At 55.4% G+C, this 22,248-nt stretch overlaps 1 protein-coding gene across 6 annotated transcripts in view; it reads left to right on the plus strand.

Annotated features, from left to right (window-relative positions):
- PAX8 (paired box 8) overlaps positions 1 to 12,419 on the plus strand; it is a 52,887-nt gene extending 40,468 nt beyond the window's left edge. For all 6 annotated transcript variants that reach the window (XM_036028259.1, XM_036028260.1, XM_036028262.1 and 3 more), the window contains 3 exons: positions 3,316 to 3,417; positions 9,859 to 9,945; positions 11,337 to 12,419. In XM_036028259.1, the coding sequence (XP_035884152.1) occupies positions 3,316 to 3,417; positions 9,859 to 9,945; positions 11,337 to 11,413 (266 nt within the window). In that variant the 3' untranslated portion in view covers positions 11,414 to 12,419. The remainder of the gene's footprint in view (positions 1 to 3,315; positions 3,418 to 9,858; positions 9,946 to 11,336) is intronic.
- Positions 12,420 to 22,248: the final 9,829 nt, after the last annotated feature.

A 22,248-nucleotide genomic window follows, 5' to 3' on the forward strand; every position in this document is an offset into this window, starting at 1 on the left:
TGTATTTAAGGAATTGAAGCAAAGAGTTTTGTGGGACTGCAAGGAAAGTTTGTGGAACTGCAGTCTGGGAGAGGGCTGCCCTGAAAGGAGCCACAACGGCCTGTCCAGAGGCCAAGGTCACGGGAGGAGGCCATCAGGGTCCTCTCCAGCATTTGGTTCAGAAACCTCTGCTCTGCTGGGAGGAAATTAGGTGACTAAGGAGAGACAAGGATTAAAGTCTCAGAATACAGGGGAATGAGACTGATGAAGTCAATGTCCAGGAGCAATTTGGAGGCTAATTCTCATGGGGGTAACTGTGTGAATTCCCAGAGGGCAACTGTGACTGAAGTAAGTTGTGGCTTAAGGGGAGTATGTGCCCTGGAGCTCTGCCCACCGAGCTGCTCAAGCAGCAGCAGGGTCAGGAGACAGAAGGGACAGGAAGAGGGCAGGAGGCAGGGCAGCCCTGGACAGTACCTAGGCCAGCCCAGCAAAGAGGCTGCTTGAGGGCTGAGCCCAACCTCCACACCCCAGCCCTCTCATGGTGGACACAGACAGCCTCAGAATCCTCCACTAGGTGCACCAGGGGGCCCCGGCAGTCGATCAAGAAGTAAGGTGAATCCACTTCACCATCTCTCATCCGACCTAGCTTCTCATGAGACAGACGGGCAGGAAGATGCGGTTCAGAGCAATTAAGTAATGTGTTCCTCAGCCTGGCCTGGACCTAGGCTCCACCCTCCCCTCTCGAGAAAAGGAAGTAGGGAGAAAGCAAGAGAGAGGTCTGCAGGTCTCAGTCAAACACCACCTCTCCCATCACTCTCCTGCTTGAACCACCTGCCCACCTTCTGTGCTCCCCCTGCCCTTATAGTCACCATGTCACTCACTCCTTGTCTGTCGTGGGCTCCTGGCCAGGCACTTGGTCCAAGGGCTGAGGGCCTTGTCTGAGAACTGACCACACTGCAGTCATCTTTGAAGAAAGATAGGATTGTACCCAGTATACCTTCTGCACCCTTTTCCTGCTACTTCTAAACACACTAAAATTCCTTTTTCCTCACCAACATTTCCAGCCCCTTGCTTGCTTGGACCCTGCGCCAGTGCACTATGCCCACCTGCAGAATTCCAGTGGGTTCTATTCTGCTTGGTCCAGCAACATTTGTAGCTGGTTAGACATCACACTGAAGGTGAAACAAATTAGGGTGGTGTTTATTTGTATCAACACCTTCCCGCAGTTTCACTAATAACTCACTTCAAATACGATTTGTTCTAAAAGGCTCCTCTGACATCTAACAATTCATAGAATACGTTCATTGCACTGATGAGTGTTCACTCGTTATACAAAACCTGGCACTGATAACATCACAGCAATAATGATACGATAGTAACAGTGATACGGCGCATAAGGTTCCCTTCTTTTTTTCCCACTTCGCATGTGAAGGGACTGAGGCTTGGCGCAAGTAGGCAGCTGGTCTAATGGCACTTGGGATGTGAGCTGGATAAGAACCAAGGCCCTCAGATTCCTAGATGCTTCCCTCCAAAGGAAGGGCAGAAGTCCAGCGGGCCTGGTACTATCTATTGATCCCCTAGGCTTGGCTCCCAGTGCTCATCTCAGTCTACGCCCCATCTTCACTTAGTGCCTGGCCTTGCTGATGTAGCATTCTTGTTTCCTGCTGTGTCCCCAAGTGGTCAGAGAAGTGCCCAGTATATTGTACTCATTTATAAGTATCTGTTGAATGAAGAACTTGCCTTCAGGGAGTCTCCAGAAAGAGAGGTAAAGAGGAGTTAGTCACTGTGGTTTAGACAGTGTATAGCTTTCCATGGACATACCTTCTCTTCTGTCATTACCAGGCACCCCCGGAAAGGCTGGGGCGTGAAGGACCTACAGGGACTGACGGGAGGGGAGTGGACAGGCAGTGCCATAGAGGGGATGGACTTGGTAAGCTGGTTGGCAGGGACTCAGAGGGGCCCATATGAGCCCTAGGAGAAATAGCAGCCCCCAATGTGGGAGAGGTGGAAGGTCCTGGGTGAAAGGATCACAATCTAACACAGTGGTTCTCGACCAGGGACAATTTTGTAACCAGGGGACACATGGCAATATTTGGAGACATCTGGTTGTCACACTGGGTGGGAACTGCTACTGACATCCAGTGAGCAGAGGCCAGGGATGGCCCTGAATACCCTGCACTGCAGAGGACGCCCCACACAGAGACTGATCCAACCCCATTATTTCAGTAGTATGGAGCTTGAGAAACCCCGGAACATCACCAAGAGCTCAGACGACCAAATAATTCATCCTTCAAACTGGGGCCTTTTGAGAGTGAAATGGGCGTTATTAAGAAGTGTGCTGGGACAGTGGTCATAACGTGGGCAGGCCACCATGTGTCATCGCCTTGCTAAGAACCCTTGACGAGGGAACCTGCTCTGGGCCTGCAGGTTCTCAGAAGGAGCAGTGGGTAGAGGGACCTGTGGCTGTCAGCACAGGGTGCGGGTGGGCAGGAACTCACCAGCTCACGGGGGTCTCCAGAATGGGAAGGCCTGACTTCCTGATGTGGAGGACAGGTGGAACCAGGGGCCTGGGGACCTCACGGAGCTGTCTCAGTGTCACCAGGGCAAGAACGTCACCCACAAATGTAGGTTAACAAAGAGATGGGCATCTGCTTTGCTGAAATTTTTTTTTTCAGGAATGGAATAGACAGATGTGGGAGTTGTGGGCCCGTGTAAACGTGCATGTCGGCCCATATCTTCTTTCCAGGTTGGGACAGCCAGCCGGCCCTTTGTAACTCTGATAGGTGGTATCCACCTGTCAGGCCAGGAGGAACCCCCCTGGCTCAGAGGGGGAAAAGTGCAGTGACTGATTAGCAGTGTCTTCCACGGGTCCAAAACAGGCCAGCAGGGGCCAGCAGGTCACACCTATGCCACCCCACATAGGGCCTGGTTCTCGGTTCTGCTCAGAGCCGGGGCTGGAGGGGTGTGAGCTCTGAGTCCAGGGACCTCTAATGTACTTGTTTAGGCCAGCTGGGCCCACTGCTGTGCTCGACGCTGTTGGGGATAATGAGGACCCAGAAGACATAGCCCCAACCTCCCTCCAATACCATGACATTTTATGGATGAAGAAGATTCACGTGAAAAAATCACCAGAGAGCAGGGAACAATGTAGGACTGCGACAGCTGCGCCCCCTCTTGGTGGAGGCGGTGTGCTGCACAGTGAGGGGTGGCGGTGAAGTAGGCTTGGGACCCTGTAGCGTCACCGGAGGGAAGGTCCGCTCGCCCTCCAGGAAGCAAGACAGTAAGTCCAGGGGCTTCCTCTGGCCCCACTGACGACTCCTTGCTGTGTTTTTCCAGGGCGAGAGATGGTGGGGCCCACACTGCCCGGATACCCACCCCACATCCCCACCAGCGGACAGGGCAGCTATGCCTCTTCTGCCATCGCAGGCATGGTGGCAGGTAAGGAGACAGGCCGTGCAGGGGCTGGGGGCACATTGCGAAGAGGAAGTGTTGGCCAAAGGTGGAGCAAGAGGAAGGGTGTGTCCCACGCACAGACTTCCTAAAGGGCACTGAAGGGTGGACTGAAGGGTGCATCTCTCATTTTTGTCAATATTTTATTTATTTATTTTTAGAGGGAGTGGGAGGGAGGGAGAAAGAGGGAGAGGAACATTGATGTGAGAGAGAAACATCACTTGGTTGCACTGACCATGGACTGAACCTGCAACCCAGGCATATTCCCTGACCAGGAATTGAACCAGTGACCTTTCGCTTTGAGGGCTGACACCCAACCAATTGAGCCACACTGGTCAGGGCAAGTGCATCTCTTTGTGAATGTCTGGAGGACAGACTTCAGTGCAGTCCTGGCTCCCGAATCTCCCCAGCTTGGCTTCCTTCTTCCCAGACGCTCCCACGTCACCCTCAGTGATGAACAGGGAGCAGATGAGGCAGACCGGTGCTCAGATCCGAGCCCAGCCGCTTCTTCCATCCATTCAGGGGGGCCGGAGGGAGGGCTCTTGGGGCTGAAAATATTGGCAGCTAAACAAACCCAGCCTTTAGGTAACCCACGGTCTCCTAGTTACTTAACTGGTGAATCTCAGTTTACTTTCTGGGACACTTAAATATGAATGGTATAGATGATGATGACGATGATGATGATGATGATGGTTGAAATATAGCCCCCTTCACACCCCACATTCACTCAGCCCTGCACGGGAGGGACCCTCGTTCTAGATACTCTGATGGTACTGCAGAGTGCGAGACAAGCTGGGAACATTTCCCCATCACCAATGGACTGTCCCGGAGTCCTGCCTGCCAGTCCTTTAGGCTTCTTTGTCCACTGGCATGGTCACCACCCAACAGTGACCCAGGGTGTCGAGGTCTGGACAAGTGAGGAGAACAAGGAGAGTCTCTTTGGGCAAGTGTCTCTCTTAGGAACCACATAGGAAGGATGGGAGGATAAGATCAAACCATATCCATTGCCCAGGGGCCTGAGGACCTGGAGCTTTTGGAAGGGGCTGAATCAGGGCCTCTGTGACCCCCATGCCAGCCCTGGTCCAGGTGCCCTGGCCTGACCCCTGGGTGAAGCTCCTTTCACCCAGGCCTGCTTCCCTGTCCCTGGTAGGGGTTGCCTTTGCCAGCCACCCACTCTGGTGCCCTGTGTGAGGCAGGGGACCGGGCTCTCCTGGGCAGAGGGAAGGGAGGGAGAATCGAGGGAGGAAAGGAGGCTCTATGCTCCCTGGGAACCTGCTGAGCTGGCACTTGTTGCCGCCTGGTTACCGTGGCGATGTGCTTAATGCAGCGTTGAAAATACAGAATACTGACTCCTCTCTCCCTCCTGGCCCCGGACTCCCTCCCTCCCTCCCTTCCTCTTCTGGAGCGTGAAATGAGATTGGTCAAGATAAAAAAGGAAAAGATTCGGTTATTTTTTTAAGAGTGTGGATAATGGGGCCTCTCAATCAAAATCCCGGGCTCCAGTCGGCTCCCCCATCCCCCTTCCAACCTCTCCACCTTCCCCTGCCGCCTGCTTAGAGGGGAGGAAGAAACATAAAGCCCAGGGCTTTTCTCTTAATTATGAATCATCCCCAGGGGCAGGCCCAGGGCAAAGGGTTCCTGGGGCCGAGTCTGACCTGTGAGGTAGCTGGAAGGATTGGGCCTCTCATCAAAGGCCTCCAGATTGTTTCCAGAAAGACCTCATTCTGTGTGGGTGTTGCGGACAAAAAAAAAAATAGCACAACCACAGCATCCACTTTAAGTGAATTGCAAAAGGGAGGGGCCTTGTGTGGTGGATCGGCTCCTGATAAGTTACATGCTAATCCGGTTTTCTAGAAAATGTGCTACTTAATTGTTTCACCTGGTTCCTAGGAACTTCATGATGCAAATAAATTCTTAGGGAATTTTTTGTAGAAAAATTATTTGTCCATCTCTTACCAGTGGCCACAATCTCCCAGTGACTGTGAGGATCCCTTCCATTAAAATCAATAAACCTTCATTAAGCACCTACTATGTGCTATGTACATAATAAATGCTTCAAGCAAGGCATCTTCAGTCAGTTGTGTAAGGAAGGAAGAGAGCACTTATTCTGCACTTCTATGTGCCTGGCCATTCACAGATATCACTATTTTTCATTTATCCTTACCATAAGCCTGGGAAGCTGGCATTGCTTAGGTTTATCAGAATAAGGAAACAAGCTTAGAAAAGCAATGTGGTATGCATGCTCAGGGTGATAGCCATACTAAGTGACTGAGTTGTTCAAAAACAGGTGTTTTAACACTGCCTCCCACCACGGCAGATACCATGACATGCCAGCTATAGGACAGCAACACAGGAACAGGACAGGACACAGATTTCTCTTGTTTTGCCTTCTCGTGGTTGTTGTTGTTGTTGTTGTTGTCCCTGACCCATTAACATAGTTAATGATGCTCACACCAGTTCTGGAGCTGAACCAACAGCTTCAGAGTTGGTTTGATCCATCCATCTGCCCATCTATCCATCTTTTCTTCCATTCATCTTTACATACATTTTTCATACGTACAGGCATTTTTTCGTCCATTCTTTCATCCCTCCATCCATCCCTCCATCCATCCATCGTTCCACCTATTCATCCATCTGTCTATCCTTTCATCCCTCCATCCAACCATCCCTCCATCCATCCATCCATTTATCCTTTCATTTACCCATCCATTCTTTGATACATCCCTCCTTCCATATCTATCCATTTTTTCAGTATCTATCCTTTCATCATCCACTTTTTCAACCATCCATCCACCCACTACTTTTTCACTTAACAAATACGGTGGAGGATCTGTGGCATAGGATGTTGGGGATATAGCAATGAACAAGACAAGCCTGTCCATGTATGGAGCTTACAACCTAGTACTAGAGAAAAAAGCACAGTAAACAAGTCAATGAATGAATAGGCAAGATAATTTTAGATAGCAGCAAATGCTGTAAAGAGACAAAATGTGATGATGTGATACAAAGCCACAGGGAGAGGATATACTACTTTAGACTGGGTGACCAAGGAGGCCTCTCTGAGGTGTTCGAAGTGGTCAGCCAAGTGACCAACTGGGGCAGACCATCCCCCACCCTGAAGGACAAGGGCCAAGGCCCCAAGGCAGGAACTAGTTTAGTGCAGTTGCACACAGACAGAGGGTGTGAGTGAACAGAGAAAGGACTACGATGAGAGGTTGGCAGGGTCCAATTTAAGAGTACTCGGGCTCCTTTGAAAACTGATGGTAGGCAGTGGATAGAAACAGCACAGAGACCAGTTACAGGAGGGGCAATTGCAGTTGTTCGTGCAGTGGCCTTGGCCTAGGGACCACAGCGAAGGAGGAGAATAGAGATGCTCAGGACAAATGCTGGTGGTGGAGCCAACAACACCTGCTGGTGAATTGCTTGTAGGGGTTCGAACATTGACGAAACAAGGATGACCCCTAGGTTTTCAGCCTGGGAAACTGTGTGGATGGTGGTGGTGAGAACCCACGGGGGAGACCAGCAGAGGAAGAGACAGAGGGTGTGGCAGTTGGAAATCTAGAGTTCTGTTGGGCCGGGTTAGGATTGAGACACCTCCTAGGCACACAATTTAGTAAATCAGTAGGCATGACATATGTCTGAAGTCAGCAAACCATCCCAATGAGGGCCTGCATTTCAGCCATTGTTCAGAGCTGCTGTTTAATGCCGAAGGTTTGACAGGATCTTGGGAGAGAGGATGTGGGTGGAAATTCACAAAGTGCTCCCACATTAAGCCCTGGGGCTCTTCAACATTCAGAGTTCTTGCAGAGAAGGAAACAAGAGAGTAAGGTGGAAAGACCAGTGGGTCAGGACTCACACCCCGAGAGAGGGATTGGTGGCTGAGTCACAGTCAGCTGAGAGTTTAAGGGGTGGTGGACACCGAGTGACCACTGGAATGACTGGGTAGAGGCTGGGGGAGACAAGGGGTCAGCCTGATTGGAGGGGAGTGCAGAGGTGAAGCCAGAGACAGTGGAGCAGAGAGAAGGGCTGGGATCTGAAGAGGGATGTGGGATAGGAAGAGCATTTTAAAAGAGAAGATAACAAAGCATGTTTGCTGGCTAAAGGAAGTGATGAATGAGAAAGGGAGAACCAATGAAGCAGAAAGGAGAAGGCATCCATTGTAGGGGCCAAGGCCTTCCAACAATGAGTGGGGTGGGATGCAGAGCAAAGAGGATACCTGGCCCTTTGTGGGTGCAGGGACATGGACAGGTCTGGTGGCGGGAGGATGCTGCGTCACCTCCCTAGTCCTGTCCCTGCCGCAGCTTCCTTGTGACTGAAGCAGACAGAGGCTAGCAGACGTGAGTTCGGTAGGTGACTATGTGTGTGAGTGAGTGAATGCATGAGTAAGTGACAAAATGAGAGGGCAGACACACTGCATTTTCCATCCGTCTTCCTGTCCTGTAGAGCCAGCGTATTGGCACTGGGTTGGGGGGGGTGGAGGCACGGGGGCCCTTGTTGTGCAGCCAGCGTTGACTTGGCTTCCTCCCTGGGTGCCGTGAAACCAGGGGTCTGCCTACACCAGCAGTAAACGGGGGCAGGCTGTTGTTGCATGGCAGGGTGCGAAAAAGAGCTGGAGTAGGAGCTGGGGCCTGTCCTGGTGCAAGCTCCATTGCACAGGTGGCACTGAGCTATGTAAAGTCTTTCCCTCTCTGGGTAGCACTTTCTTCATGTGGGAAATGAACAGTCAGAGTAGATTATTTTTCAGTTTCTTCCTTTCTTTTTTTCTGTGCTTTTTTCCTGCTTCTCTCCCTCCCTCCCTGCCTCTCCTGCTTTACATGTATTTTTCTGAGCCTGATTTGAGTTGGACCTAGTCTCCCGGCTAAGAAACTTGCTGTGTTACTGCCCAAGGCCAGCCAGCCTGCCAACTCCCTCTGCTTCCTCCCCCTGCCCATCCTCCTCTCTTCCATCCCTCCTGTACTAGTGCTTCCTCCTTCTCTGGCAGGGCAGCCCCAGGGCCAGACCCCAACCAGGGCTTTAGAGCTTTATTTTAGCATGTTCTTAATTAATGGGGAAATAATAAAAGCTAGCATTCCTTGAGTGTTTCTTACACACCAAAGATGGTACTGAGCATTTAATGTAGTACATTATCTAACTCAATCCTCACAAAAACCCCAAGAGATAGGGACGACAACACGCCCCATTTTACAGATGAGGAAAGCAAGGCTCACAGAATTTAAGTGACTTGCCCAAAGAGACAGAGCCAGGAAGTAGGGGGCAGGGCAAGGATTTGACCCGAGGCTCATAAGTTTCAAGCCTCCCTTTCAAAGTCTGGGAAGGATACCGGGAGCCACAGAGGCACTCAGCAACGAGTTTCAGAAAGACAGGTGGACACGGACGGGATCTCGGGGTTGGCCGGAACCCGGCTTTATCGTGGGAATTCTAACTGCAGAAAGGGATTGCCTGAAGTGCAGAGCACAGAGCCCTGCGGTCAAGTTCTGCTCTGCCCCTTACGGAGGTGTGATCTGAGCAGCCACTTCACCGCGCCCCCAACCTCACCCTGTGAACCGGCAGCAGCTCCATGAGTGCTGCGCAGGAGGGCTGTGGGCGTGAGGGGTGTGGCATGTGCGGAAGGACCAACTCGTGTTCCCGCTTGACTTGGTGGTTATTCAAGGGCATTCCTAAGTAATTTCTTTGGTAAATAATCCTTTTGTAAAGCCAAGAATGCACTCACAGAAAGAAGCGATCTGATTATTTTCTGTAAATTTATGCACCGAGTTTGCTTAAAGTGGCAGCGTTGGGATGGGATGACAAGACCCGCAGAGCAGCTCCCAGGACAGATTTCCCCAGAGACTGGTGCCTCCAGGGCCTCTCCTGCCTCTCCTTCCCCAATTTCCAACATCTCTCCCCCAACACACACACACACACACACACACACACACACACCTCCCTGACGAACATGCCCGGGAGCGTGAGCCGTTTCTGCACACGGACTGACTTGTCAGTGGGACCCCCTCTGCCCCCTGACCCCATTGACCCCTCCTGGAGCTCCTGCATGGAAGGTCCCGGCAGCGGTGGAAGGGGTTCAAACCTGGGCCCTGGAGTCACAGCTCCCAAACTCCACCAAACCCCCCTGCTGTGTGAGCATATGCAAATCCCTAGGCTTTAGTTCTTTACCTGGAAAATGGGCATAATAAGAACATCTGCCTTCTGTGGTTCCTGAGAGGGACAAGCTTGTTAGGGCAGGGGTCCGGTATCTGGTGGAAAGGACCCTGCTCAAAACGATGCTGGCTGAGGGCCCCTCAAGGGAAGGGCCTTCTGAGCTCCCACTGTCCTACCCCGGCTCCACCTGTTCCCCAGGGCTCACCCAGTGCCAGCCCTACACACCCTTCTCCCCAACCCCAGCCCCACATCCGTGCTCCACCTCATGTCTCACCTGTGTGCCTCCAACAGGAAGTGAATACTCTGGCAATGCCTATGGCCACACCCCCTACTCGTCCTACAGCGAGGCCTGGCGCTTCCCGAACTCCAGCTTGCTGAGTAAGTCCCTCAGGGCCTCTCAGGTCCTCTGTTGTGCAGGGCCAGTGGGGTGCAAAGCTGGGCCAGAGTCATCTCAAATCTGGGAGGCCCAGGTTAGAGTAGGGCCTGGGGAGACAGGTGTTACTCTTAATTCCAGCAGGAAGGCAGTGTGCCAGGTTGTGGCCAGGTGGTTTGGGGAAGAGGGCAGAAGGAAGACTTCCGTGCACCATTCTTTCTCTTAGTGCCCAAAGCCACGTCTATGAGATCCTTCTTTTGAATAGAATCCAGGGCTTAGGCCTCGGAAGGACCAGGGTGGATTAAGGAGCCTCAGAGTAAATGCCCCACCTCCAAGGGCTCCCAGTCCGGCCACGGCAGACCCTGGTGGGTGCCATGCAGAGTGCCTGCTGCCCCCTGCCTGGGAGCGTGCTGATGGCACCGAGGGCTGTCCTGCTGCCCACATCGCCCATCTAAGTGGCGCGCAAGTGCTCGTGTGGCAGCAGCACAACCCTGCACAGAAGTCCTCTGTTCCACCACACTCCTGGAAGTTGGCTTGAGATGTGGGTGGCCCTCAGAATCTGGGTCTGGAGAGTGACCCGCAGGCTGCTCTGCACCCCTGTTGCCTTGGGGCCTGGGCTGCGTAGAGAAGCTTTTCAGAAAACCAAGCCCCACAAATGCGGAACTTGAAGAATCCTACTCAGTCTCCCCAAGGGATGAGTTTGAACCATCTGGGCCAGAGAGAGGCAGTGGCACAAGCGTGGCAGTCCCTGCGACACCATCGCGGGCCTGGCCGGATGGTCCGCTACCTGAGACGCCCCTCTGCTGGCATTCCAGAAATGGCTGGGAGGGTGGCCGACCAGGGCTCTCTCTGTTTGCTGGATGACTTCACCTCCAGCCACCTTCTGCTCCATTTAGCCAGAAAGATTGAAGAGGCAGAGATGTGTGGGGGTGGGGGGGTGTCAGTCACCTCCCTGCAGAGCGTCCCACATGGGGGCTGTCAGTGCACAGCCCCCACTGACCAGTCGGGACTTGGATCCCTCTGGTTTGGAGGAGGAAGTTTCTGGGACCTCGCAGTTTGGGCAAAGCAGGGAAACCCCTAGGGTCTCCCCGTGTGCGTGTTCTTGGGCTTCCAGGTGTGACTGCTCCCTGTTGCCCTCTCTCTGAAACAAGGGCGTTGAAGGTCACAGTAATCATAGGGGGAGGGACAAGAAGCCACCTCCTCATTCTGGCCAGAAACTCAAAGGTGAGGTCAGAGAAGGAGGAAACAGGCTGAGAGGAGTTAATCTTTGATGATCAGATAGGCCAGGGGGATAAATGATTAACCTGTGCTGTCTTAAAGGTTAGCAGATGCAAGGAGGCTATGGTACAATTTCCCTTTCTGACCAGCGGTGTTATTATTTTTTTGGCGTGCCCAGGTTCCCCATATTATTACAGTTCCACATCAAGGCCGAGCGCACCACCCAGCACCGCCACGGCCTTTGACCACCTGTAGTCGCCATGGGGACAGTGGGAGCGACGGAGCAGCAGGAGGACCAGGTCTGGGACAGGCCCCAGAGAGTCACAGAAAGGAATCTTTATTTATTACATGAAAATAACTACAAGTCCAGCCTCGCGGGTCATACTCCCTGTGTGGTTGACTTAATGAACCATGAAAGACAGGATGACTTTGGAGAATGCCAGACTATCCTCCAAGATTCCTCAGTGAGTGCAGGATTCCCAGGGAGAGACCTCCCATCCTGAAAGACACAGAACTGGAGAAATGTGGAGAGAAGAGGGAGCGGCAGAGCGCCTGGGAGGGAGGGCAGGCCGGCCACAGTGGGTTTGGCGGCCCAGGGCGGTGCTGTGGCTCTACCATCAACACGCTCTAGTGTTCCTGGGTTGTTAGCACTTCCGTCCAGCCCACAAGTCACAGCCAGTGCAAAGGCTGTCCCCACAGTCACCCTCAGGGTCACTCCCACCAAGCCACCTCAGAGTTGAGGCTCCTGCCGTCCACCTCCCCAACCCAGCCTGCTCTGCTCCTCCTGCAGCTCTCTCTTGGCCACCAGCTGAGGGCTGGGTCCAGTCACCCAGAAGCTCCACCCAGTGGTCAAGGGGCCTTCCCTCTGCCTGCTGCTGTGATGCACCAGCGCACCCGGCTTCTCCTCCTGCAGCTCATCCCAGAGAACAGCCTCTTACAGCTGGACACAGACTTTCCAAAGGGCCCTGCTCAGAGCAGGCAGAGCTGCTGGGGACCTGGGCCAAGCCCCTCGCACCGGAGGAGGTGTGCTGCCTCCTGAGCCAGCGATGCAGGTTCCCTCTGCACCTGCAGCTCCTGCCCCACGGCCTGACTGTAAATACTGTAAATGCAGCTCTGCGTGGTCCAGCTTCTTTCTGTCCACCCAGACTGTGGCCTCTCAGTGAATTGTCTCCCTGCCATGTTGGGCTTGTCTCCCCAATGCTTCTTTCTTTTTTAACAACCACCACCATTGCCACTCAACTCAATAAAGCATTACTCCATTTCAGGCTCCAAGGTTGACTGGGGAGGAGGCACTGGGACTAGGCTTTGTCCAGAGAACCTCAGATCCAGTGGACAGTGAGCACACTTTGGGGCCAGGGTGCAAAGGGCCATCTAAAGCCCAGGAGCCTGACTTAGTATTCTCCCTCTGCCTTACCGTGTTTAACACCAGGCACACCACCTAACCCACACTTTGACTTCTCCAGCTCTGGGTAAAGGGAGGCATGAAGGAAGCACATGGCGCAGTCCCGGGCCAGTCACAGATGCCCCGTAAGTGGTTGCTGTTGATCACAGAAACCAGACAGTCGGTGGGGAGGCTGGTGACCGTGCTGGGAGTGGCCATTCACAGAAGCAGCCCAGCAGCCCCAGGGTGTGAAGGAGGGAAGTGGGAAGACATTTACTGGGCTGCTGTGCCAGACACAGGGTGGAGGCCTCGAATCAGTGAAGGTGGGGTTAGCCTCAGGTTACCTGTGGAAAAGCTGATGCTCAGAAAAAAAAATCCAAGAGGGGAGGCAGTAGGTTCAGGCCTGTACGGCTGCCAGAGGGTCCTAGATGCAGGGCAGCCATGGAGAGGCATGGGGTGGCAACGCCAAGAAGCAGGGAGCCTGTAGGGACACCCCCTTTCTAACAAGTGTTGGAGAACAAGGGGGCACATACTTCGATGGCTACAGCAGTCCCGTCTGCAACACAGAGCTTGGCCCCAGGAGCACCCTGCTGCCCACGTGGACCCTTTCCGTGGGGGACTGTGCAACAAGCAGGACTCTGTGGCGCATTCGACGTCTGGGCACACAGCCATTGGGGTTGTGTCAGACAGAAGAGGAGTCCTCACCCCAATAGCCAGCATCCGGGGACCCGGAGGCTGGGAGGGCAGAGCCTGAGAAACAGGAGAGGCCGGGGATGCTCCCCGAGGGCAGCGAGGATCCGCAGGTGGGGGGATGCTCCCACGGAGGAAACCGGTCCCCGTCTCTTCCCAGGGGACCTGAGATGACATTTGTCCTTCAATAACAGCTTCCCTTTGGCTATCAGCCTGGCCGTGGGACCGAACTCTATATACTTGAGACTCCTCATGATCCTGAGCTCTGGGTTCCTAAGGTCCCAAGGCAGCCCCCACCTGGTTCCTGGGTCCCTGTCCAAAATCACTTTGAGACGCATGGCACCCAGGGAGCCTGCCGAGCATCAGACACTGGTGCACCTGGCTGGACCTGTCCCGCCCTTGAGTGACAAAGGGACTTGGGCTATGCTTGTGCTGCAGGTGACTGGTTCCCTGAGGTGGCTCATGCACCGGGGACACTGCTCAGACAGTGCTGGTGAGTGTGGTGGGGCCAAGGGCAGTGTCCACAGTCAAACCGCGGGTCCTTTTCGGGACTCAGGAAATGCGTCATCTGTGTGTTGGGGGAGAAAGATGATTCGAGGCACTGATGGGACAAGCTGAGGTGGCACGTGCGGGCACAGCAGAGAAGGGTGTGGGGAGAAGGTGTGGAGGGACAGAGGAGGCTGCAGAGCTTCAGCTGGAGGCCTCTGTCTTGGGGCTGTGTGGGAAGGTAGGAAGCCTCAAGGCAGCTTCATGGGAAGGGGGCAGGTTGCCCTGGAGCCCACAGAGACCCTGTGTGGGCCAGGCAACGCCTGTATGGGGGGAGCCAGAGCAGCTCGAACCCAACCTGGGCCCACCAGCTGGGGCAGAGCCCATCTTTCTAAGGTGGGCTGGAGCTGCTGAGACCCTCTGTGCTTCAGGCTGGGGATGGGGCTGCTGGGAGCCCTGCCTCCAAGGCCGGCCAGCCCTGGGCTGAGTCCAACCTTCCCTTAGCTTCTCCAATATTCCTGCTGTACGTTGTTACTAAAGAACATGAATTTCCTGCCCCTCCTTGCCAGGGACACACTCAGTGGTTGCACAACCTCAGGCAGGGGAGTTAGTTCGGCAGCCCACAGGTGGGGGGCCTGCTGAGGGCTCCCCTCTCCTACTTCCTCCCCTCACACACGCCTTTCCCACACATCCACCTGAGTCTTCCTCACACTCTCCTGGTGTCCTTGTCCTGGAGTGGGTGCAGGAAGAGGGGGCTGACCCCCAGTGGCCTGGGGGCTCCCTCCTGGCCCTCTTTCCCCGCACCCCCCCTTCGCTCAGTTAACTCCTCCTGTTCTCTGTCTTCCCTCACCCTCAGAAGTGACAACAGCCCTTCCCTTAGCCGTAGTGTCTTTCTGTCTGTAAAACTTGTCCACATCCACCCATTTTCCTCTCTAATTCAGGACACTAGCCCCATCGTGCACTTGGGGAAACTGAGAACAAGAGATGACCTTTTCAAGGCCATTTGAAAGAGTTGGGACCATAGCTGAATCTGCCTCTAAGGCCTTGTCTGGTGGTGGCCAGGTTTCTGCAGAGGCCTCAGACCCTTTTGCTTTGGGGAGCGGGTGGGGCTGGGGCGGGGCTGGGCAGAGTTTCTGGCTCCCAGCAGGCAGAGTAGTCCTGGGTGGAAGGCCCAGAGGCCAGCCCTCAGGTGGAGGGAGAGAGCCAGGCTGAGCGCATTTCCACTCCATCCTCAGCCCCAAGCCCCCGTTCTCCAGCCCCCAGGGCCACAGGGCACGTCCTCCACCCGAAGGAGCTCCAGTGTGCCTGTGCCCCAGGCTGTGTGTCACCTTCCGACAGCAGTGACCAGCTAAGCTGGTCTCGGCTGTCATTCTGGTGAAAGCAAGGGTCCCCCATCCCACAAAGGAGGCTGACTGCCTCTCCCTCCCCTCCTTCTCTTTCCTTTTTCCTCTTTTAGCTTCCCATTCCAGCCCCTTTTCTGCCATTTCCGAAGCAACCACTCCTTTCCCACCACCGCTGAAGAGACCTTTGCATCTCCAGGGTGTGGGAAGGGCTCTGAGGCCCCGCACAGGATCAGGAGATGCCCTGTCCATCCCCTTCTCTCTGGCTTCCTGTTCTTCTCACTGCCTTCTTCTCTTCCTCTGGGTCCTTGGGGGGCTGGGGGCACTGCACTGGGGGCCTTGACCTCCTGGTGGCAGAGACCTGCCCCCTCCTCTTCCCTCACACATGCACATACTACCATCAGCCCCCTCCAGTCTCTAAGCCCCTCAAACAGAGCTGGTGCCCTGCTCCTTAGAAGAAGAAGCTGGAGGAGGCAGGCAAGGCCAGGCCTCCGGTCAGCATCCTCTGTGCACAGCAGCCTTTCTCCTCCCCTTTCCAGGCAGTGGAGGCCAGGTCCCAGCTGAGGAGAGGCTTCCTGGAGATTTGGGGCAGGGGCTCAGGTCTCCTGGGGGTGGGAAGTGGGGGGCTGGGTGGGGGAGGGAGGTGGCCCAGCTCCTCCATCTGTGCCCGTGGCAGCCGGCCAGGCTGGGGAGTGAGGCGCTGCCTGCGGCTCTCCCAGGGAAATGTGATTTCCCGCGAGTGAAGCGGACTGTGCAGCGTGGAAATTGGCTCTTTTCTGAGTGAGCAGCGGCTGCTGCGGAGTCTGTGGGCTGGGCCGCGGGAAGCCGCGCTGGCCCCTGGAGTGCTCTGGGAGCAGCCATGTGCTGAGAACTCATTAGGGATAAATCAAACCAGCAGCAGCATGGAGCCAACATCGCACCCCCTCCATGCCCAAGACCCCCACTGCCCTGAGCTCCTCTCCAGGCAACATACTTCCCGTGTCAGAGAGCCCAGGCCCACGTACCAGTCAGATACAAGCCACCCTAAACCCAGGAGCCAGCCTGGGGGAGAGATGTATGTATTTGCAAATAAATGTTTGTTTGCTCCATGTTTGTTTTCTTTTGGAGGGTGGTGTCATAGGTAGTAAGCTTAACTGACAACAAAGACCTTCCTAGGAGCCTGGACTGGGAGCTCACCTTTCCACCACCTCATCTTTCCACCACCCTCCAGCTGTCTTTTCATACCTGCCCCTGCCTCTTGGGCACCAGCGGGGAGGCCCTAGCTGTGGCCCACACGGATCCCCCCACAACTACCTGCTGGAGAGATAAGAGGCCCAATCTACCCACCTGATCCCCAGGGACCTCGCTGCAGCAGAACAGAAAGTGTCTGCAAGGGATGAGCTCGGTTTGAATGGAAACTCAGCTCCCACCAAAGGGAAAGAGACGGGGCAGAAAGAAGGGACAACTCCTGGCAAAACCAGGGTGGGGGAGGGGCTGCTCCACCAGCCATTTCAGGGACTGAGCCATGGGGGTCCTCGGGGCTTGTTAGTTACAATCATAGTACCCAGCCCCTGTCATAAGGTCTTCACCTCCATTCCCCATCCCTTCTGCTAAAGAGCCTGAGCCTGGACCTGGCACCCTCCGCACTGGAGCCTCCTGGGGCCCTGAGTTTCCTCAGCTATCTGTGGAATGTGAGGCTGGGGCCAGGGTGACGTGCAGCCCAGCACTGTGACTCCACAGTCACCTGGGTCAGTGGAAGGCAACGCAGCCTCGTCTGACTGGTTCAGGTATGAGGCCCTCCTTCCCCCAAATTCCCCAGGTACTTTTCCGCTAAACCACAGGCCAAAGCCATGTTCTCACATTTGGAATCCCATCTCTGTTTGGGGTGGGGGTGAGGGCCCTAGGGTGCTGCCTCAGCTGGCTGAGTTACAGCCAGGCGTCGAGAGCCTTCCAGCCTGGGGCAGACAACAGAGCCCACTGACTGCAGTTGGTACAGGCTGGGCTCGAGAAGTCACACTCATTCATTCGGAAGTCTCTCATAAACCACCTACTGTGTGCCAGACCCTGTGGCAGGCGGTTAGAAGAAAACAAGATGAATCCAGTTGGATTGTTATATCCCCCATGAAAACAATAAACCAAAGACAAAACAAAAAACCCTTGGAGCTTAGAAATGAGACTTTCGTGAAAGTCACTTACAGAGCAAGGTGGGACAGTGATGACAGGCATAAGAGGTGTGATAGGAAGTGCTGTGGGGGGCCAGGTGGTATTTGCAAAGTCCCTCAGGCCCCAGGCCTTCTTCTGCCATTCTCAGCTTCTCCAAGGAGCAGCCACTAGCAACCGATTCCAGACTCTAAACCTCGGGCCTAAAGGCTTCCTGGGAAAGGGCTTCCCCTCGTGTTTCTGTGTCTCAGGGAGGGCGGCAGGCAAGAAGTACATGTCCTTTCCCGAATACCTTCCGCCCCTATGGCAGCCGCTGGCTCGGCCTGGCCCCAGCCTGGGCACCCAGACGGGGGCTGCACTGGAGGGCTTGGGCCTTTCTCAGATGGTGCGCAGGGAAAGGGTGGGGGGCTTCCCAGGGCCTTAAAACAGAGCAGAAGCTGCCCCTCCCTAAGTGATCTTGGCCGGTCCCCTCCTCCCCACCACAAGACCCTCCTCGTGAGGCTGGGACCAGCTCAGCCATGTGACCACAGGTCCAGATGCTGAAGGGAAGAGGACAGGGGTCCTGGACGGACAGGGGGAAAGAGGCACAGGAGGGGAGACCGGTACATGGAGGTGGAAACTCAGCTGGCTCTTTCTCCCCATAAGCTCCAGCTCAGGGGTGGTGACAGTGGTACAGGCCTTGGGGACAGGCCTCACCTCCCTGGTCCCTTCCTCTACCTCCATTTCCTCCAACTCTACTTGGAGGCTGGAGGGAGGGCCTGGGGACTTTGACACTGTGGGGGGAGCAGGTGCCCCTCTGGCGGCAGCCGGCCCAGGGTGGGAGCTGGGCGTGGCCCGGACCCGGCTTAGGACCCATCTGGGCATGTCTCCTGCTAAGGAGGGGCTGAGGTGGGGGAGGGGAGGGCGGGGAGGTGAATAAATAATAGGAAATAAAACTTCATGAAGCAGAAAATAAAAGGCAGATTATACAGATGTGGCAATTTGAAGGATCATTGCCTCTGTCCTCTTTTTAACTGCTGCATCTGGAGTTTTGAAGCCGCTTATCCTCGCCCTCCCTCTGCCAGGTCCCCGCCTGGCTGGAGGCCCCCACAGGGCCAAGGCACGCTTGGGGACAGCACCTGCAATGGCTCAGCTGCTGGCATCTCTTCGTACCACGAGAGAGCGCACCCGGCCCTGGATGTGCCCATGGGGCCGGGCGGTGGGGGAAGGTGGGCGGGGTGAAGCCCCCAGAGGGGGCTGTGGCTGCGTCTGAGTGAGGAAGGGGCGCGTCTCTGACAGCAGAGTGCTGGCCAGGACAAGGGTGGTTATGGGGGGTGTGGACAGGGCAGGGATGACAGAAGGAAGCCCAGTGATCAGGAACAGGGTGAGGATCTGGGCTGCCAGGACGAGGGGTCCCCCTTGCTAAGGGGGTTTGGAGGAGGCTTAGCTGGACGGAGATGCCTAGACCTCTGTGTCTTCGTGCAGGCAGCTTCTTTCTCATATTCGTCAAAATTCATTTGTTAAGCCCCAATTTGACACTGTGCCAGGTGCTATATAAACAGACATGGTCCTTGCCCTTAAGGAATTTCTAGCCTAAGACACACACACACACTGACATTTTGTTTATCTTATTTTAAATATTCATGTATTCTCCACTTGTTCCAGAGAGGGCCTGAGACAGCTCACAGGAAGTGCACGCAGTAAACCAGTAAAACACTGCTGAGAAACGAAGCACCAGAACCACAGGCCACACGCAGGGAGGGGTCTGCTGCGCCTGAGTGGCCTCAGGGGTGCTGCACCTGGGCCCGAGTCTCTCTCTCAGTGGCCAGGTCGAAGGGCTGCCCAGTCACTTACCTGATTCGTTTGCTGGACAAAGGAGTCATTGCTTCTTTGTGCATGTTCCTTCCAACCTTGTCCCCCTCCCTGTCACACCGGATAGGAACAAAGAGATCAGAGAGCAGAAGCTTCTACCCGACACCAGAGGTGAGGTGGAGGCCTCTCTGGCTCCAGCCTCCTACCATCCTGGAGGGCTGTCTTTCAAAGCAGTGGGCAAATGGTGGTCACAGAACCACGACCATGAACAGGGAGTCAGGAGGAGACGACGCTTAGTTCAGACTCAGGTATAACAAGTAACACCTGCACAGAAAGTGACCACTTCCACGTCCTGCAGGCAGTTAGAACTGCGAAGTTCAGAGCAGAGATGGGGCAGAAGGCTTAGACAAGGACAGTTCACAGAAGTTCCCCGAGGCCCTAAGGACAGCAGCGCCCATGGAAAGGCTGAGTTCGGGGTGGGAGGAGCGAGGAAGGAAGGCAGAGAACAAACATGCGAGTATGATAGAAGAGCCAGGGGCACACGGAGTGCTGGGCCCAAGGGAGGTCGGAGCCCGAGGCCCAGGGTTTTCCACCCGAGGTGGGAGGTGGCACACCCTGTCGGGGGCGGGGGGCGCTTAGGGATGCAGCGGGTGCCAGACTGCTGAGTTCCCACCCTCGGGAAGCTGTGTTCTCCTGGCAGCAGAGAGGGGGAAGGTTGGGAGGGGCGGGGAGGAGGGTAGAGAGCTACAGACTCGGTGTGATGCCGAGCTACCAGGGAGCAGGGCTCCAGCAAGGCTTCCTGCAGGAGCTGGCATCGGGCTGTCAGTGGGCTCCTCCTCTTCCCACTCCTGGGAGGACCTGGAATTTCTCCACAGCAAGTCCTGGCCCCTGCCCTTTGGGGGGGTTGCCTCCACCCCACCCCACTCCCATCTCAGAAAATGGGTTCTGATTACCTGAAGTTCCTTACCCCAGTGATTGGCTCAGAAATGGGCCATGGCCAAGGGGAGGCTGTTCAAAGAAACTCTGCTCCTGGACTTCAGTTTGCACCCTCCAAGGAGCAGACATTCCCTGTGGGCTGGACTTGCACCCAGAAGAGGGGGTCCTGGGTCTGAGCCATCTTGGTACCACCAGGGGACCATTCTTGCCTCCTAAGCCTGGGAGATGGAGCCCAAGGAGCCCCGGAGTAGGCTCACCTGACCTGGATGCAGATCGTCTAGTTATCAGAGCCAATCCCTGCCCTTTCCCACTGAAGCCCAACGGAGTCTTGTGACTTGCAGCACCCGGGCAGGCAGAGCGGTGCGCAGAGGCCCAGCCTCGATCAGGACTCACATGTCTGAGGGTGCAGCCCCAGCCGAGCCCAGCGGAGTGGAGGGTGCGTGCAGTGAGGCCCACAAGGCTGTGAACTAATAGGTAACTCTCCTGGCCAGGCATTGTTCTCAGGTGTTTACATGCAAAATTTCACTTAGTCCTGCAAGGGCTGTGTGAGGTAAGCAGTGTTATTATCCCCTTTTATAGGGAAGCAAACAGGAGCAGAGGAGGCTAAGGCACTGGCCCCTGGGCTGACACGAGGGACAGCTGGACTTGCTCCTGGGCTGTTGACTCCAGGGCCTGTAGGTCCCACAGGCCATGTGGCCGACAGGCCAAAGGTCGCCGAGAGGGGAGGAGGACGAATGTTGAGAAGACACTGGATTTGATGATGGAGGGTCATCAGTGACCCTTCTTGGCGACCCAAGAGGTGGCATTTTAGGGAGGGGTGGGGTGGAAGCCAGTTTGCAAGGTGTGAATGGGAGCCAGGAGCCAGATGAGGGAGAGAAACAGCTAGAAAGACCATCTTTTCTTTCATGATGGTGATACTTAAGGTGTTTGCAAGGCGAGATAGTGAAGGGGTAAAGATTAGGCCCAAGGACCCAGCCAGGATCCCTGAGGGAGATGGGCTCAGAGTGTGGGCAGAGAAGCGGGTGGGCTGTGTGAGGGCTCAGGGGAGGGGTCAGTCCTAGGAGAGCGGAGAGCACTCCTGCCTCCAGAGAGGGAAGAGGAAGGGACAGGTAAAGGTGTGAGCCACAGGTAATGGTGAGGGGCACCGGCACCGGCACCGAGAAGAGCTGGAGGCGGAGGTGTTGGCAGAGGCGCAGCAGGGAGAGCAGGACGTTCAGGAAACCCGGAGGCATGTGGGAGCACATGGGGTTGGGGAGGAGGAGCAGGTGTGGGGCTGGCACGTTATCCCAGGGTTCCAGGCTGCCGTCTTCCTTTCCCACTTTTATTTCTGACCTTCTACTTTTGGAAGAGTTGCACTAATAGCACAGAGCACCTCCAGCCGTTTTCGGACTCTGCCAGCTGGCCTGACGCACTCAGGTCATCTCGCCTCCTGAAAGCAAGGCTCCTCCAAGCACTGAGCGTGTCCTCCATTATCGGAGAACTATGCTCCTGGGCTTCAGGTGAGGTCCCTTAGGATCTGGCCTCAGCCCCCTTACCCTGTGCATCCCTCAACCCACCTCCCCACACCCCCAGCCCAGCTCCTTCCAACTCAACACACCCACTTGTCTCCATCTGACTCTGGGCCCCCAGAGAAAGGACCCAGGCCGAGGCCTTAGTGACATTTTGTTCTTCCCTGGTGCCTGGTGAACAACAGACTAAGGAGGTCATCAACAGAAAGCCAGACGTAGCAGAGATGCGGAGTCAGGGAAGAGCTTATGTCAGGGGTCCCACCCAGATCACGACAGCTCAGGGCTCCGGAGCCTGCACTCCCCTGGGTGGGAAGGACGAACTGAAGACACATTGCCACCAGCCTGCGGAGGCCAAGCTCATCTCTAGGAACCTGTGCCCCCCACCCTCCTGCAGAGGTGAACCAACCCACAGCCTGTGGGACAGTGGGGAGGCAAGAAGGTCAGACGTAGGCCTGTGGGCCTGACCTGCCCCACACCCAGGACTGGGGTTCTCTCCATTTCTGTAGGTCACCTGGAACAGTTCTGTGGGGAGCTCTAGGCTGTCCCCCTAAGGCCCCAGACATTTTTTCCCTCTCATCTGCAGGATGATGTTGAAGTCCTTGCCCTTTGTGTGGTAGAGACATGTCTGGGTGCTGGAGGCCTGGCCTGGGCCACTCCTGGTTCTGGTATGGCAAGACAGACTGACTTCCTGCTGTCAGTGAGCCAAGTGCCACAGCAGACACCTGGGCCCAGGAGCCAGGAAGATGCAAGCCCGCCTCCTAGTGGCCACCTGTCATAACTGCAGCCCAATGCCCCAGTCTCCACTCACTACCTGCAGCC

Source organism: Phyllostomus discolor, chromosome 6 (assembly GCF_004126475.2).
Source record: "Phyllostomus discolor isolate MPI-MPIP mPhyDis1 chromosome 6, mPhyDis1.pri.v3, whole genome shotgun sequence".
Classification (NCBI taxonomy): Eukaryota; Metazoa; Chordata; class Mammalia; order Chiroptera; family Phyllostomidae; genus Phyllostomus; species Phyllostomus discolor.